The 16,817-nt window shown below is 49.2% G+C and overlaps 1 protein-coding gene across 1 annotated transcript; it reads right to left on the bottom strand.

Annotated features, from left to right (window-relative positions):
- Nucleotides 1-11,815: 11,815 nt before the first annotated feature.
- Nucleotides 11,816-16,692, bottom strand: LOC124704496 (DNA-binding protein HEXBP-like). Its single transcript, XM_047236758.1, has 3 exons — nucleotides 16,168-16,692; nucleotides 13,470-13,667; nucleotides 11,816-12,511 (listed from the first exon to the last, which is right to left on the bottom strand). Exons 1-3 carry the CDS (start codon nucleotides 16,690-16,692, stop codon nucleotides 12,131-12,133), a joined length of 1,104 nt encoding a protein of 367 aa, XP_047092714.1. The 3' UTR covers nucleotides 11,816-12,130.
- Nucleotides 16,693-16,817: the final 125 nt, after the last annotated feature.

Here is a 16,817-nt window from a genome sequence, read left to right as displayed (position 1 = left end):
TATGTTACTTGAATTTATGTACTGAACAATGAATTTGTAATAAGTATGGAACTACTTTGCAATTTCAAATGTGAAATTATGGTCATGTACGTTACAATAATTTATATCTGTGTTATGTTATCATTTGTAATGAGTAATAACGAATGTTTTGTTGTTTCCAGAAATGGCAGGAAGATCATTGCTCAATAGGGACATTGAGCGGGCGCACCGTGCGGCCAAGCTAGAGGCCAACCCTCATAGCTTGTCACCAATGGTGACACGCGGGGGTAATCAAAATTGGCAGATACACCCCGGTTGGGTTCAGAGGTTTGTGCGATTTATTTGGTATATTCAATTTGAAGTACTGGCACATACTCCCTGCCTACGTCCACAAGTAAGTTCTGAGCATCGCTAAGTTTAAGATTGTTCATCATGGTTCGGCTAACCGACACAATTATTTTCTGCAGGTACAATAGGAAGGGTACTAGCCACTCCTCGACATGGTGGCTTCAGCGCGTTGGCTCGTATGTTGCTGAGTGGGATGGCGCGACAACACACGTCTGGCCGAACGATGAGCAGTTTGACCCACAGGAGTTTGACGCATATCTGCAGAGGTACACTGCAGCCACGCGAGTGCGCCTCATCCAGCCGACTGATCCAGCTGAGGCGCCACCTGCGTCTATGCACGATATGTACCCGATTCAGTCCACAGCCGGTAGTCGACGAGTATGCGGTACGTATAACTTTCTATTCCACCATCATACTTGTCTTTTATCTATTGGGTTCTACGATTTATATGCTACCATCATTTTTCGAGGTCGACTGACTCGCAGACTTACGAGGATGAAGTCGCTCGGTACACACGTCAAGTGTCCAGATGCGCCTCTTCTGCAGCGTGACCAACATGTGTCATGGTTGAGACGACTCGAGGACAAGCTACGCGGGATCTACTCGGCTATCACGTGCAGCCGTAGTTCCGACGTCGTTCGAGCACCACCTCCTTCCACCGCGACCCTCCACACGGCAGCAGCCGACGGCCACATCTCACACCGACCGTGACACCCGCACCACCGCCTCCTGGCCGGGCAGGAGGTTCGTCGTGGCAGCAGCACACTCCTTCCGTCGACGACTATCGGCACCGGCAACACGGATCACGGCCTCGTCTCACGCCGACGGCGACACCTGCACCACCACCTCCCGACCGGAGCGGGAGGTTCGTCGTGGCAGCGAGCATCACACTCCTTCCTTCGACGACTTGCGGCACTATCGCGCAGCAAGTCTGCTTTCGACCGCTGGCAGCAGCAGCAAGCCCCTTTCATGGGAGGAGCAGGATACACACAGGGTATGTAGTATTCTATATATTGTGTTCCATATAAACTATACTCCACTTAGTTTGACATCACTTATGTTTCGTGGCACAGGATACACGCAGCACACTGCGTCCAATCCTTCATGGGGAGCTAGTGATCAGGATCCCGAGCACATGGAGTATTACGGACACGCGGCGAGAACTATGTCGGTATGCGTACTCCTCCACCGAGCCCACACAGGAGACACGATGACGACCCCCGAGTCCGGTTCCTCGGATCCCTCGCTCGCATAACCGGGGCTCCGGACAGGTTCGGTTGGACACCCCGTGCTACGCCGCCCCCACGAAACCCCAGACGCCGTCCATAATCTCAGATATTTATGTATCTATGTATCAAATATTTATGTATGCATTATGTATCAGACTTTTTATGTATGAAGTATGTATCAGTACTCTCCTAACCCTAAGCGTGTCTTGCGAATGAAGAAAATAAATCGATGCAACTGTGGCAGGCCAATTGGTTTGTAGCAGGCCAGTTGGGCAGCTATCGGCCAGTTGGTCAGCTATCGGCCAGTTGGTCAGCAGCTGACCAACGAGTCAGGCACTCTGCTCGGTGAGAGCAGCCGACACCCAGTCGGTTTGCTGCCGGCCGATCGGCCTCCTGTCATCCGACCGAGTCACACTTTTGGAAAAATTTGAAAACGCGCGCTATTCGTAGAATTAAATAAAAAATTCGTATTATTTAAAAAAAAATCGCGACCAAGTTGCCAAATTGATCTGAGGCTGCCTCGTACGGTCTTACATCACAGGCCAAATGCATGCATGTGCCACTTTCCAATTCTACTCTCTTTTACTACTACGCAAAAGAATAGTAGTAGAAAAACTACTCCTTTTTTTAGAACGCGACTTTCCCATTTCTGGTGAAGCACCAACATCTAGTCAATAGTTTAATTAAGCACTGATGCCGCTTCCCACCCTAAAACAGCGATGGTCACATGTACTCCAGTAGCCATTAAACTAATCTCCAGTTCTCCACCAGCTGCTACCCCCTCGAACCGTGACAGAAGAAATAACAACGGGGAGCAACATGTTCCGTCGCAAATTAGTTGTCACGAATATTTCTCCCTGTCTTTCATACTTTACTAAACAAAAAAATGCTTTATTTGTTACTTTCTCCATTCTCTATTAATTGATTGTGATTTAATACAATTTTATACCAAATTAGAGTTAATAGGGAACGGAGGAAAAGTACTATCTTCTTCCCGCTACGTGGTTTATTGCTACATTGGAGTTATAGTTGGCAAACAATCCAATCGGTTGGTACTTAGTCTATTTTCTCTTTACAGATCAAACGTGCTGAAAGGTTTTGTAGACATGTTTTAATGTATAGATTTGGTTAATCTTGAAAAAAATGGTGCTACGACTTTTTTTTTTGCGAAACACAGTACAATGAAAGATGCTCACACATCCGGCGGGTCTTGAGATTGATGAAGTCACCACTGACGCCTCGCTACCGACGGGAACGTCGCTTCCTACTAAAAAATATTCCGCCTTTATGAGACACCAAAGTGTCAAATCTATGATTTAAACTCTAGTGAGCTAGAGGTGCAACTACCCTCCTAACCATCCAATCACATATTGGTCCTCTGCTACACTAATTTAGAAAGGAGAAATACTCTTGTATTATTTCCTTTCACCTCACCTCAAAGAGAGATGTGGTTGGATTTGCCGCGCTGTCACGTCGTCCTCACGCTTGTGTCCAAACACGGACACATATCCGCCGCCCTGAAAGGACGTGGTTCGAACTCATAGTGAAAAATGCTCATCGAACTAGAAAAATGGTTTGCTGTGGATTTTCTTCTCTTTACGAACGGAGGTGTAGATTTTGCGTGGTCCTCCAAACAGGACCATCTCGATCAGTCTCACCCTCAAGCTCACATCTCAATCTGGCTAGATGGAGGAGTGGTCCTTGGACCTTAGGGCATCTCCAACCGCGCGACCCAAACGGACGCGCTGGGCCGTCCGTTTTGGGCCGTTTGCGTGGCCGAACGGACACCCGGACAGCGGCCCGCGTCCGCGTGTCCGTTTGGGTCGCACGCTGCGCCCAACGCGCGGACGCGCCGCATTGGTAATAAAATAAAACAGAAATGAAAATAAAAAAGGAAAAGAACAAAACATAAATTTAAACTAGTTGGTCATTAAACTTAGCCCTATTTTGGGCAAATTTTACACAAAAGAAAGCCATATATGGCTTTAAACTAAAAAAAGCAAACCCTAGCCGGGGTTTGCGAGCTCGCGGTGGCCGCCGGCAGTACTACCCCCAGTAGTACTCGTCATCGTCGGCGTCGATGACGACGACGCCGCCCCGGCGGCGACGCGCTGTTCCGGCTCGACACGCCGGAGGGCACCGGGGACTCCGGCCGGGGGTCCCACCGCGCCCTTTCCCGGGCGGAGTGCGCGTTCGGCGGGCTCGCCGGCCGCGCAGCCGTGCTCCTCCGCGCGGACTCCCGCTCGGAGCTGCTCCTCCGCCCTGCGTGGCCGGGCGCTCCTCCTCCGCCCGGGCGCGCGGCCCGGCGCTCCTCCTCCCGGAGCCGCCGCCCGACGCGTGGCGGCCTCCTCCCCGACGGCGCGCCGCGGCGGAGGAAGGCCCACGCGTCCGCCCGGGCGTCCTCCCGGGCCTTCCCCGGCCGCCTCCTCCCGGCGCGGAGGTGCGCAGCGTCTCGGCGAGGAGCGGCCATTTGGCCGGCTCGTCGAGGTCTCGTCGCTCGCGGGACGCCGCGAGCGCCGCCGCTGCGCTCCGGGGTCGTTCTCCTCCTCCCGGGGCTGCGGCTGCGGCTGCGCGGCGGGGCCGGGCGGGGCGCGCGGGCTCGCCGATGTGAGGCCGCGCGGGCGGCGGCCGGCCCGCCTAGCGCCGTGTGCTCGGCTGCGCGCGAGGCCGCGCCGTCGCGGATGTGAAGCACGTGCGCCGCCGCGCATCGTGCTCCACCTCGAACCACAAGTCCCGGCCGGGACTTGCGTCGCCGTACGCGGGGTCCCCGCGAGGTCCGCCGGCGGCGAGCGCGGCGCCTCCGGATCTCGGCGTAGCGCGGCGCGGCCGGACGCCGGGATGGGCGGCACCGGAACCCGATCCGGGCTCAGGTGCCGGCCGTGGGGAGGTGCACGTCCCCCCACGGCATCGGGACGCCGGCGTCCCGAACATCCGCGCCACCGCTACGGTGACGTAGATCCGGTCGCGTCCGGGCGTCGCCGGCGGCCCATGGCGAACGGCGCCGGCGCGGCGGCCGGCTGGCCGCCGGCCTCGTGGTCGTTGGCGGATGGCGAGAACTCGCGCTCGGGGCCATGGCGGCGCGGAAGCTTCGAGCTCGCGCGTGCGGCCGGAGTGGAAAGCGGGGACCGGATAGGGACGGTCCCCTTCCCCGATCCACATTTAATAGGGACCGGGGCACCGACAGTGGGCCAGCCACGCGGACGGGGTGGACACGCGAGGACGCCGCGTGCCATCCGCGGCCACGCAAGCCCGGCCCGGATTTGGGCCGGGTTTGCGTCGTTCCGACGCGCGCGGCCGTCCGCTTTGCGGTGCGTCCCCGCGTTGGGCCGGGTTTTTGTCCGGATCGACCCATCCGGACGCGCGGGCGCGGGATGGGTCGCCCCGTTGGAGATGCCCTTACTGTCCGTGACCTAACTCGCGTCGCCTCATGTCATGTTCGGGATAAGCAGCGAGGTGTGTTGCGGCGAGAACTACTAGCAGCTCAACCGCTAAATGCTCCTGGAAAGATTTAAAATTACAGTTGGAGTCAGAAAGCAGAAAAGCTGCTGCAGTGGAGGGGTCTGGAAAGACCAGCGATCGATGCGACCAGTGGAGGAGTAGAAACCAACCGGACCATAAGGGCATGAGCAATGGAGGCAGCTGTCCAACTAGGCTTGGATAAAACTTTTGACATATGCATGCCATGTTATGGTCCCATTAATATGTCTTTTTCTCAAAAGCTGATTTGGTTTTTCTTTTTCTCTCTCACATTTTCCACTTTATGGCTGAAGAGGTTGCCTCCTGATGAAGAGGCTGCCTCCTCATCCGAACCTACTTTGGACCACCCGAACCTAGTTAAAGGTGTGAGGCAACACCCCTAGGGCTATGCATTGGGCATGCCCTAAGTACATGTCGGGCAACTTTGCTTACATCTCTAACGATACGACTCATTTTGTATATCAAAACTGTTTGCTCTAAGAGATGGCCTACTTTTGGCAAATCAAATTGGGTGTACGAAGCTATGGATGTCGTATCTACTATGCTTGATGTGGCTAACTCTACTGGAGCGTGTGCTGCTATCTATGAGGAGTGTTCTTTCCTATCTAGGGGCTTTGCTCATGTTATATCTTTTCTCATAGTGACAGGGAAAGTAATAAGGTGGCTCATACTTTTGCTTGCAGGCGGAGGGATCTCATTCAGATTGGATGGAGGATCCGCTAAATTTTATCATCGAGTTGCTCACAAACGATGTAACCTTTTTGTTGATCAATAAAGTTGCCATGGTGGTTTTTCCTTAAAAAAAACTGTTAACAAAATTGCTCTACGGATAAATTAGAGGCTTGTGTTCTTTCCTGGGCCGTTTGGGTGGGATATACCAAGCGGACCGACATATTTTTCTGATTTCTGTTGCAGCTATGGATGACGCGATAGAGTCTCAAAGGTGTCATTAAGAATTAGTTTTGAGTCCTATTTTATTCCAGTCGCGTCATCTTTTATTTGTCAATTTGGTTTTATTTTTGGTGTGATGGTTTTTGGGTATGTCTAAAAAAAAACACGGCCATTGGTCCATTAGGTTGGCATGGGGCATGTCCTACCCAAATAGGTGTGTGTGGAGTCACACTGTGAAGGGTTTTGGCAGTCATCATATGTACGCTTAGGTTGAACTTTTTAGGTTAAAGATAAGTTCCAACGTTTGGGGTCCCATATCGTTGTGTTTTCTTAATGATCTTGAAGATCTGATGCGTTGCTATATGTGGGAGATTGGGAGTTGATTCCGATTAGTTCCAAGTTCTGAAGTCTCCAGGTTTTACGATTGATCATCAATTGACCGAATTAACCTAGTTGTTGTTTGTCTAGTTCGCCGTGAAAGATTGGTCCAAAAAACCTTATTGGGTCACGCTGATCCTTATACATGCCAGGTGTGCGCGGCAAGGCAGATCCTGCGTGGATGATGATACAAAGAGCGAGCACATGAAAACGCAAGCGGCGAGGGTCATGGAGGCTACGAAGCAGCGCGAGAGGGGCGGGTGAGGAACCGCTAGGATGCAGACACACCGAGCCGCCTCTTGATTGCTAGGTTCCAATGTCACCGTAACTAGCAACCAGCGTTAGCGGGCGCTTGAAGCCATGGCAGAGCGCGTAGGTAAAGCGAAGGGCGAGTGTTGGACCATGGCGAAGGCGGCCACTGAGAGGCCGGTTCCTCCGGTGTCCAGCCACGACGAGGCGAGGGATGACAAGCAATAGATGTAGCCATCCTTGTCTAGTTTTATTTGAAAATCTATATAATGAAGAAAAAAATCCATGCTAACCTCTTGGGTACGTATTGGTTTTTTAACCAAACCTCGAAAGCATGCGGTTATTTTCCGAAAAACTGTGCTAGAGTTGCTCTTAGAGCAAGTCCAGCAAGATCTGGTCAGCAAATTATAAAGATTTAAGTATTATATTTATGTTTGTTAGAGAAAAGAGAAGATAACTAGCTGAATCTCTCTTTTTCTAAGGGAGGTAAGTGGGCTTTTACACGAGAGTTAGTTCTAGAAGCAAATGAAAGGTGGATGATAAACTATAGTAGATTTCTATAGATAACTAGGTTAGAGCATCTCTAGCCGCGTCCCCCAAAGCGGCCCCCAAACGGCGTCGGGTCGAGCGTTTGGACGACGTGTTTTGTTTGTGTCGCGTTTGGGGGACGTCGTTTCCCAGTCGCGTTCTCCAAACACCGCCCCCAAACTTTTTTTTATAGGACTTTTAAAAACACAACCATTTATTAAACATAGCATACAAATAAATAAATATGTTTGCCAAAATTGTTTTCAAATTAAAATACAACAAACAATAAAACAACTAAACAAATGTAATAAATGGACTCGATCAAGGCGTCAACGCACGGATCTATGTGTACATGGCGAGGAAATCGGCAATATCTGTAGGCAACTCATGATCAACCTCCGCAAGAGAGCCATAACACTCATAAGGACCAACATGTCTCCTGGCCTGATTCTTGCAATCATCCTTGATGATCATGTGTGCATGATCACACAAGCATGCATCACCTCCCACATTTGGTTATGAGACCAGCTTAGAGCAGGGAATCGGACAATTGCAAATTGAGCTTGAAGCACACCAAATACCCGTTTGACATCCTTCCTGCAAGCCTTATGTCTCGAAGGAAAGTGGCAATTCTTCTGACTGATGGAGCCGGGATTGTTTCCACAAAAGTGGCCCATTTTGGATATATACCATCGGCTAGATAATAGTCTTTGGTATATAGGTGGCCATTGATCTCATAGTTGCATGGCGAAGCATGACCTTCCGCTAGTTTTCTGAACACCGGAGACTGCTGCAACACGTTGATGTCATTGTGTGATCCCGCCATGTTAAAGAAAGAATGACAAATCCACGGGTCATAATCTGCCACAGCTTCAAGCACTACACTGCAATATCCATGACGCCCTTTGTATATACATTGCCAAGCAAACGGGCAGTTCTTCCATGACCAGTGCATGCAATAGATGCTTCCAAGCATCCTAGGGAATCCTCTCGCAGCATTTTGTGCCATGATCCTTGCAGTCTCTTCTTCAGTTGGACCTCTCAAGTAATATTTGCCAAACTTTCCAACCACAGCTCGGCAAAACCTGTACATGCACTCAATAGCAGTAGACTCACTCATGTGAAGGTAGACGTCCTGTGTATCAGCAGGTGCTCTGTATGCAATCATCCTCATGGCGGCGATGCACTTCTGAATCGACGAGAACCCGGCAACACCTACAGCATCGTGCTTCAGCTTGAAGTAGGGTTCGAATTTTCGTACGCCGTGGAGGATATTCATGAACAAACCCTTGATCATCCTATACCACCGCCGAAAATTGTCGGCCTATGTTGTGTCATCTGCGAAGTAGTCGTGTGCAGCATGGTATGCCCCTCCATCCTCTGCTGGGGCTTTGACTTCTTTCTCCCCGGCCTTGATCCTCCACGGCGAGGTCTCTTCCGCTTCTCCGCCTCGGCATCAAGCATGTTCTGGAGGGACGCGATGTGCAAATGCTCCCGGATGTCGTCGTCGAAGGCTTGCTCTTCCTCCAGCAGTCGGACAAGTATCTCGTAGTTGCTATCCATGTCTGAAGCAAAATTAATGGTTAAAATTCAACCGCGGCAGACGAGGCAACGAACAACGACCTATCGCGCCTACCTGACAAGGCGTCGAACACCTTATGTGCGCGGAGGTGGGGCGGATTTGACGCCGCGTTCTGAGACGCGCTGGCGAAGCGGCGGCGGCGAAAAGACCGTGAGTGAGCCAGCCGCGGCGGCGGTGCCCGACTCAGAAGAGATCTACCATTGAAACGGCCGGCAAATCGAGCGGCGGTGGAGGGGTGGGAGGCGCGGGAGGGAAGGCGCGACGAGAAATAAAAGACGCGAACCAACCGTGTCGCTGACGCTGTCGCCTCGCTTTTCGTTGTGTCCAGCGTGCGCGGAGCATCCCCTATAGAACGGGGACGGGCTCGTGACGCCGGACACCGTATTGGGACGTGCCGAACGGAAGGAAGTTTTAGAGCGCGCGACTGAGAATAAAATTTTGTCCAGCGCGCCGGGAATTTTTTTAGGACCGCTTTGGGAGATGCTCTTAGATCTGGCTATTAGTTGGTTATACTAGATAACATGCATGTTGTTTACAACCAACAAGAGTTTATATTAATGAACTTGCTCTTACCTCATCCGGGCGGGCTCGGCTCGGAAAGATGATTAGACGGAAAGGCTGCTGCCCTCTCCCTGGAGCGTGTAGGATATGATTAGATGAGAAGTTGGACATCATGGTAGCGAACAATTCCAGTAAAAGGCACACTACCGCAAGTAGCAACATCGATAACTCACCTACCACTCTCGGTACGGAGGCCGAGCCACGAGCGCGGCCGCACGGTCTGGCCGCACAGTGGATGCCCCGAGCACTAGGTAACTGATTAGGCGCGGCGCGGAAAAGGCAGACACGACAGGACGCCGCGGTACTACGGACTGCTGTAGCTACAACCGGACGCGAGATATTTGCGACGGAGCTGTCCGTCACTGGCACAGTGGGTACAAGCACGGGACGGAGCGATGTGATGAGTTCGACGACGGAGAGCGAGACGAGCCTAGTGGTACACACACAGTACTGGCATCGGGGGATCCCGGTACGCCGGGCGGCGCAGGCAACACGGGCGCCGGCCAACCGGCCGGCGACACGTCGGAGTAGGGGAACTGAGCTGAACTGGGAGCAAGTTGGCGAGAGGGACGGCGACCCACTGGCGGAACAGCGGCGGGGCCGACGGTTTATGGGCGGACTGGCCCGCCGGGCTTGTCCGTTCCCCGCCGTGGCCCCGGCATTACTGAGGTCGAGTTCCAGGTGGTCCGTCTAGCTTTGTTTTTTCGTTTTATTTTCCTCTTCGCTCGCTCTAGTTCCAGTCCAGGTGGTCCTTGGGGGCGTGGGCTGTGGCAGCCAGGAAGACGACAAGGCACGCGGTGGTGCCGCTTTCGACATGGCCGACGGAGCTCTGCCGAGAAAAGCTTGGCTTTGCCTGGCGCCATGGAGTAAAATGCTAGGGTGGGAAGCCAGCGCAGCGCAGCGCTGCGCTGCGTTGTCTGAGGGTGTCTGCCTGGCCTGGGTAATAACGGACGATGATTTGTTTTTGACCAGGGCACTGGATAACTCTGTTTCTACTTATGTCACTGGTGAAGGCTTATCACGTGCAGACGGGGTTGAAGAAAAAACGGGTTTCTTCACAGCTGATCCACGTGCGTTTCACGTGCCAGTAAGAGGTTTTTGCTCACGGTTGCAGATAGACAGTCAGACCTTATTGTACAGTACGACTGAAAGCAAAGAACAGTTTTCTCCGTCAGATTAGGCTGCCTGCCGACCTGACCTACACTGGGGAACACCTCCGCGCGGAAATCCAATTTTGATCTTGAGTGGGGTGCATATGCTCCTGCCATCTATTATACTGTAATATTTTAAAATGTTTAAAAAAGTTGCAAAAAGAATTCACGTGTATATATGTCGACATTCCATGTGCACATGTCAAATTTCATGTAAAACTAGCATTTTCATGTACTGTGTAAAAATACAAGGAAATGCCTCCTGGACACCAAAAATATCGGTTTTCCCTCAAACCAATTTGCAAACATGTCAAATTTCACGATATTTTTCGTCATAATTTTTTAACAATTTAAAATGTGTTGTTCCTGGGTGCAAAAACACCATGTCCACCACTCGCGATAGAAAGAACTAACACCATTTATCAGCACCTTCAGGTAGATAAAATGAATATACTTTGTTGCCGTTCGTGCATGTGAAGATCATTTAAATACCTTGTTTAGAATCATTGCCGGGAGACTTTCTTGACAATCTAGCAGTACTCAGTACTCTTCCCATCACAAAGATGCTACCACTACACGACCTTTCTCCAGGGAGCTCTACTCTACCAACAGAGCTTTGACTATTGGGAAAACCAACTGATCGCTGTCAAAAAAAAAGGCAGACGGGCACTGATCGAATAACAACAAACAGCAAAAGGGAGGGCCGTGGGGGGACGACCGAAGAGACAGACAGCGAACAAATAAACAGCAAATCTTTCCCGGTAAGGTAGTGGAGGGGGGAGCATCTCAGATCCGCGCTCCGAGCCCGGGGGACCCCGAGATCGCTGAGCGAAACCGACCTGCGGTGTCAGGTACCACCACTGGTCCAGACTCCACACCCCTTTCATCCATCTGTAATGGCGCCAACCAATTCCTCCCAGTTCGTCCTCTCAACTGGCGTGGCGACACAATGGACCACACGCGATTACTACTCCTGTATACTGCTTCTAACTAGTATCCAGATGAGATTCCTCCCAGCTCTCATGGTGTAACTAATAACCATGTGCAGCTTCTGTATGTGGATAGCAGCACTCTCTAGGGTGGGGGAATTGATTGGTCAGCCTTAATTTGTTCTTATCCTTTAATAGTTGGGTCCTATGGATGCCACAGTCGGTGTGAGTAATAAGTTCTTCAACTGAGGGGAACAATTGTCCCCGTCTTCAATAGAGCATAGCTGTTTCATTTTGATGAGTGAGTCTTGTCATAGGTGGGGACTGTATTTACTACCAGTATTTAGTAGACTACAGGTCCAGGGTCTAACCATAAATAATATCCTATCTAAACTAGCATACCCATGTAAACCACCAGAAATATACTATACCAAGAACTGGAAGTGAACAGCAGCATAATCATGGATTTAAGCAACAGCATAAACATACTATACCAAGAACTGGAAGGGAACAGCAGCATAAACATGGGAGTTGATATATTGAACAGCAAGGGCATGCTGATGAACATTGAGTCGCCTTATCTTGTTTACAAAAGTGGTAATGCCTAAAGCAGATATAGTACAAGTTCGACAGAGCAAACAGGATAGACTGAATCTATATATTATCAAAAGTAAATCCCATTGCTCAACTGGGAGCAGCAAGCAGGTCTGCAAGTGGCATCATGGGCGAGAGCGCGTACCTAAGCAACAAGTGGCGAGGTCACCTGTCCAAGTTTCGTACAGCATGTCCGTGTCAGTTCAATTGAGTTCACAGGGGCACCACCTGCTATCAGTATCTCCTGCTGTTCCAGGACGACTTGACACTGCCGGCGACGCCACCACCACTACCACCACCACCACTGGTCGCAACGGGGCAGTCACGGGACCAGTGACCAGCCTTACCACACTTGAAACACCCATCAGATGAGGTTGCCGGAGTTAATGCTGTCCTCCCACCTTTGTCAGAGTAAGGATCTGAAGATTGATTCGGGCAGTCCTTCGCCCAGTGGTTCTCTTGCCCGCATTTGAAGCAGGCCGAGGAGTTCTTGCTCATGTTTTGGTTGGTGGAGGCAACGCCAGTTTGATATGGTGCTGAAGCTTGCAGCGGAGCAGCTGTCCTAGGCTGTTGTTGATCGTCACACCATTTGAAAAAGCCACAAGAGCTACCTCCCTGAAAGATTTGTCCCAGTCCAACAGCAGAAACATAAAGTTCCCAAGTCATAAAAAATGATATGAAAATAAAGCAAAAGAAACAAGGAATATTATGGCCTAATAAAATATCCTATCATCAGTTGCTATCTAGAAAGATGCAGATAGCAAAAATGCTCCACTACCACAAAAGGTTCTGATACTGCATATATAGGAACTCCCATAATATCTCTTTAAGCAGATTTTGTTCACCAATAGAATTATTTCGGGGGAATCATTACAATAGAATAGTCAGCTACCTAGACAACAACCACATGTTGTTATTGTTCACTAGTACTATATTACTTTATTGATCAGACAAAAGAATAGAGAACAAGGATATTTACTTAGCTACCAATTGACAGTCAGTGGAAAGAATATTACAGATAACATGAAAGGAAAACACTTGCATCAGGTTAAATGATGTCGGGCCAATTTATGACAGCATGGAAACCACTGTGTTGTGATCGAGAATAATCATTTTATTCGGGCAATCCGATGTAGATCCAAGCTGAACCCAAAGTGACCTAGTTGCTCAGCCATAAGAGTAAAAAGGTAACAAGATACGAAGTGACCACATCAAAACTTGTGAATCTGTTCTGTTGCCAACTAAATGTTAACTCATAAATACACTCTGTGACTGTGACTATCATACTGTCAACATCTTCTATCGTAATAAAAATGGAATATGCTGATAGTATGAGAGGCATGAATCATGACCACAAGATAAAGAGTTATAAATGCCAAAATTACTATCCAACCCAACACAGCAACTTCCATATGTAAATGTTGATACGGATGATATTTTCTTTAGTACATGACCTGCTTATTTGCCAACACTGAAGATAGGCTTCTGTAGGTATATAAACACGTAGCAAGGGGAAGTAAAAAACTCAATGTTCAGTGTAAATTGACATTAAAAAGTTTCCAGATGAATCAACCTGAGCTGGGCAGCGATAGAATTGCCTCCCAACATTAATTCCCGCCTTTGTGGTGAAAATTAAGCATGTTCCAGCACCACAGGAGCAAGGCATATTCACAACCGACGCATCTGACTGAAAGCATGTGTTGCTGCGAGCATTAGCAAGACCTGGAGATGGAGCATCGCACCACTCAAAGAAGTTGCAGCCTCCATTCTCCTAATGGTAACAAAAAGAACATCAGCACAACAGAGAAAATGAAAAGGAGACAAGAAATAGCCTTCTTTCTTCACTATGGAATGATATCTCCAGCTTGGGTCAGCCTAATGTGCTAGCATGTGCATATAAGTCAGACAACATAAAATGGTCCATCATTAGTTTGCACTTCCAAGATCAAGCTAAACATTTGCAACATGATAATGATGAGTTTGAAGAAGCGTGCATAGAAACATAAGAAATAGTATAGGTTGGATATGGACTACAGAAGCAACAGGCATACATTGCACACGCATGAATGCAGATTTGACCAAAGGAAACTCAAGCAACATGCTCGCTTTACGCATTTATCCAACGGGTTCTCAAGTATGATGTGAATCTAAGGTTCCAACTCAGTCTCACGCATCAGGACTTCATTGGTATGTTAAGGGTAAGTTCTTTGTATCCAGCAATAATTTGCTACGAGCAGTAAAATGTCTTGGCAAACTGAACACTTCAGCTCAGCACAGAGACACCAGTGGAAATGCCCCAATACAACAGAAATGTCACCAAGTTAACCTAAGGCAGAAATGTGTGTGGAGGGAGGGGAGGGAACCAGGGGACTTCATTTGTATGTTAAGGCTAAGTTCTTTGCATCAAGCTGATGGCTTTAAACTAACAATTTTATTTTACTTTTATTTTATAGGTTAACTAATTGATAACTTGTTTCCAAGACCAAAACAGTGATGATTTACTACAAGCAGTGAATTGTCTTGGCAAACTGAATACTACAGCGTGGCACAACAATGCCAGTGGAAATACCCCAATACAACAGAAATGGTACCAAGTTAACCTAAAGCAGAAATATGTGGGATAGGTTCACTCATCCTTATCATATTCAAGTTTTTAGGATTCATCGATGGAGGAGCAGTGCCAGATAAGAAAACAAATCAAAGTTAGTTCAGTGATAAATATTTAGTCAGTTTCTTGAAAAAAATGCATATAACATTGAATATAATGCTAGGATAATAGACAATAGCACTCAAGGATACAGGATACACTACATAAAGAGGCCTGGCATCGCAAACACCATCTGTTATTGAACTTGTCAGCAACGACCTAATAGTATGCAAGTTAAAAGACTATGAAATTGACAGGGCGCCACAATCAAAATGAAGTTAAGAACAAATCATGTTTATAGACTCAGTTATGAATACAGATGTTTTTATATAGCACAAGCATTCAGCAAGTCCACCAAGCACCAGCTAACAATTGACGCATGACAACCCTATTGATGCAACATACACAAGTTAAGTGACTGCTGCTAACAATCTCATCCTACCAGGCCACCACAAATTACCGTAGAGCTCTACGGTTTTCACGGTAAAAAAAAAGGCCACCACAAATTGAATAAAACAGATCTAGTACAGATTCTTACCATAATCACATTGCTACCCAGGAAAAATAGAGAAAAGTTCTTCACCAAACTAAACGAGCATCAAGGGAGTCACAGGCTCAAAGCACCATACTACATACTAGGAAACACAACAACAACCACCTTTGTGAAGCTAACTTGTCAAAATTCTATCAGCACCCCAGGAAGCCACAGTTGTACACTACTGCTATCTTTGATCAACCAGCTTCAAGAAATTTGTATATGAAATAATATGCATCATAGTACCTCAACCATGTTTATATTTCTTAGTAAGGGAGCCAGGCTAAATGCAGCACATTACACAGTGGTGGTGTACATTAGCTATACTACATTCAAGTGCAGTTCCTAAGCACAGTATAATTGGACAATATTAAAACAAACAGCTATACCAGATGCTATTGGACTTGTGTTTGCAGCAAAGCATCGAGCATGCAAACACACCGAGCTAATGAATCTGATTGTGCAACAAACAGTATTATTACATGTCTAGATGATCCTTAATCTTGGTTCAGATCCACTATATTTCATCAACCAGCATCGAGAAACTCTTATATGACATAATATGCATCATAATACTTAAACCATGTTTTTATTTCTTAGTAAATAGGAACCAAGCTAAATGCAACATATTACAGTGGAGGAGCTGCAATTCGATGGCAGGACAAGTGAACATTTGGCATGAGCTATACAACATTCGAATACAGTTTCTATACACGTTGGAATTGTGGACGATGGTAAAAGCATCCGCTGCAGTACATGCTATAAAACTTGGTTTTGCAATGAACCATCTAGAATTCATATGCACACCATGCTACTGTATTTGATGTTGCAAACTAACGGTATTGTTACATATTTTGGTGACCATTACTCTTGGTTCAGATAGCTAAGACTGCATGCACACTGAACTGATGCATACATGTGTAACAAGTAACAATTCATCAGTTCTGGACTACTCTAGTTCGCTCTAAGTCAGTGACATCCAGATGTCAGACAAAACCACGCACACACACAGCATCGCAAGTAACAGCTCTTCAAATTGCACATGGTAACACAGGATGGTGCGATTTAAGACCCGGGTCTGGCACTCACCTTCATGGGACACCTGTAGAACCTGCGACCGGGGTTCCTGGGCGTGCTGGACGTGAGCACGAGGCAGGTCCCGGAGCCGCAGGGGCACTCCTTCTCCTCCACCTTCACCTCCGTATCCACATAGACCCCGCCGCCGCCGGTTCCGCCCCCTCCTCCGCCGCCGCCGCCACTTGCCGGCAAGGACTGGGGGCACTCCCTCGCCCAGTGGCTGGTGTCGCCGCACTTGAAGCACGCGCCCTTCGCGATCTGTACGCCGCCGTCGGCAGTGGTGATGCCTGGGGCCTTGTACCCGCCGGGGCGCTTGTGGGCTAGGTTTAGGGCTTCCTGCTGCTGCTTCCAGGCGGAGCTGTGGCTGCCCTTGAGCGCGGACAGGTAGGACCCCTCGGAGGCGGAGGCAGCGGCGGCGGGGGTCGGCGATGGGGAGGTGGAGAGGCGGCGGCGCTTGGAGGACGCGGCCGCGGCGGTCTCCGCGGCCTCGACGGCGAGGAGGAAGGCCTCTTCGTCGTCGTCCTGGAGCAGCGACATGGTCGGCGAGGGCGGTTGGGGAGGAGAGTGATTTGGGGAATTTGGGGAGGGTTTCGTGCGGGAGTTTGGGGGATTTGCCCGCCGAAGACGGATCGAAATGGTGCGACGCGAGGGCGGGGATATGT

The sequence above is a fragment of the Lolium rigidum genome, chromosome 3 (genome assembly GCF_022539505.1).
Source record: "Lolium rigidum isolate FL_2022 chromosome 3, APGP_CSIRO_Lrig_0.1, whole genome shotgun sequence".
Classification (NCBI taxonomy): Eukaryota; Viridiplantae; Streptophyta; class Magnoliopsida; order Poales; family Poaceae; genus Lolium; species Lolium rigidum.
The sequence above is the reverse complement of the archived record's forward strand: the minus strand, read 5'-3'. Positions and strand labels throughout refer to the sequence as shown.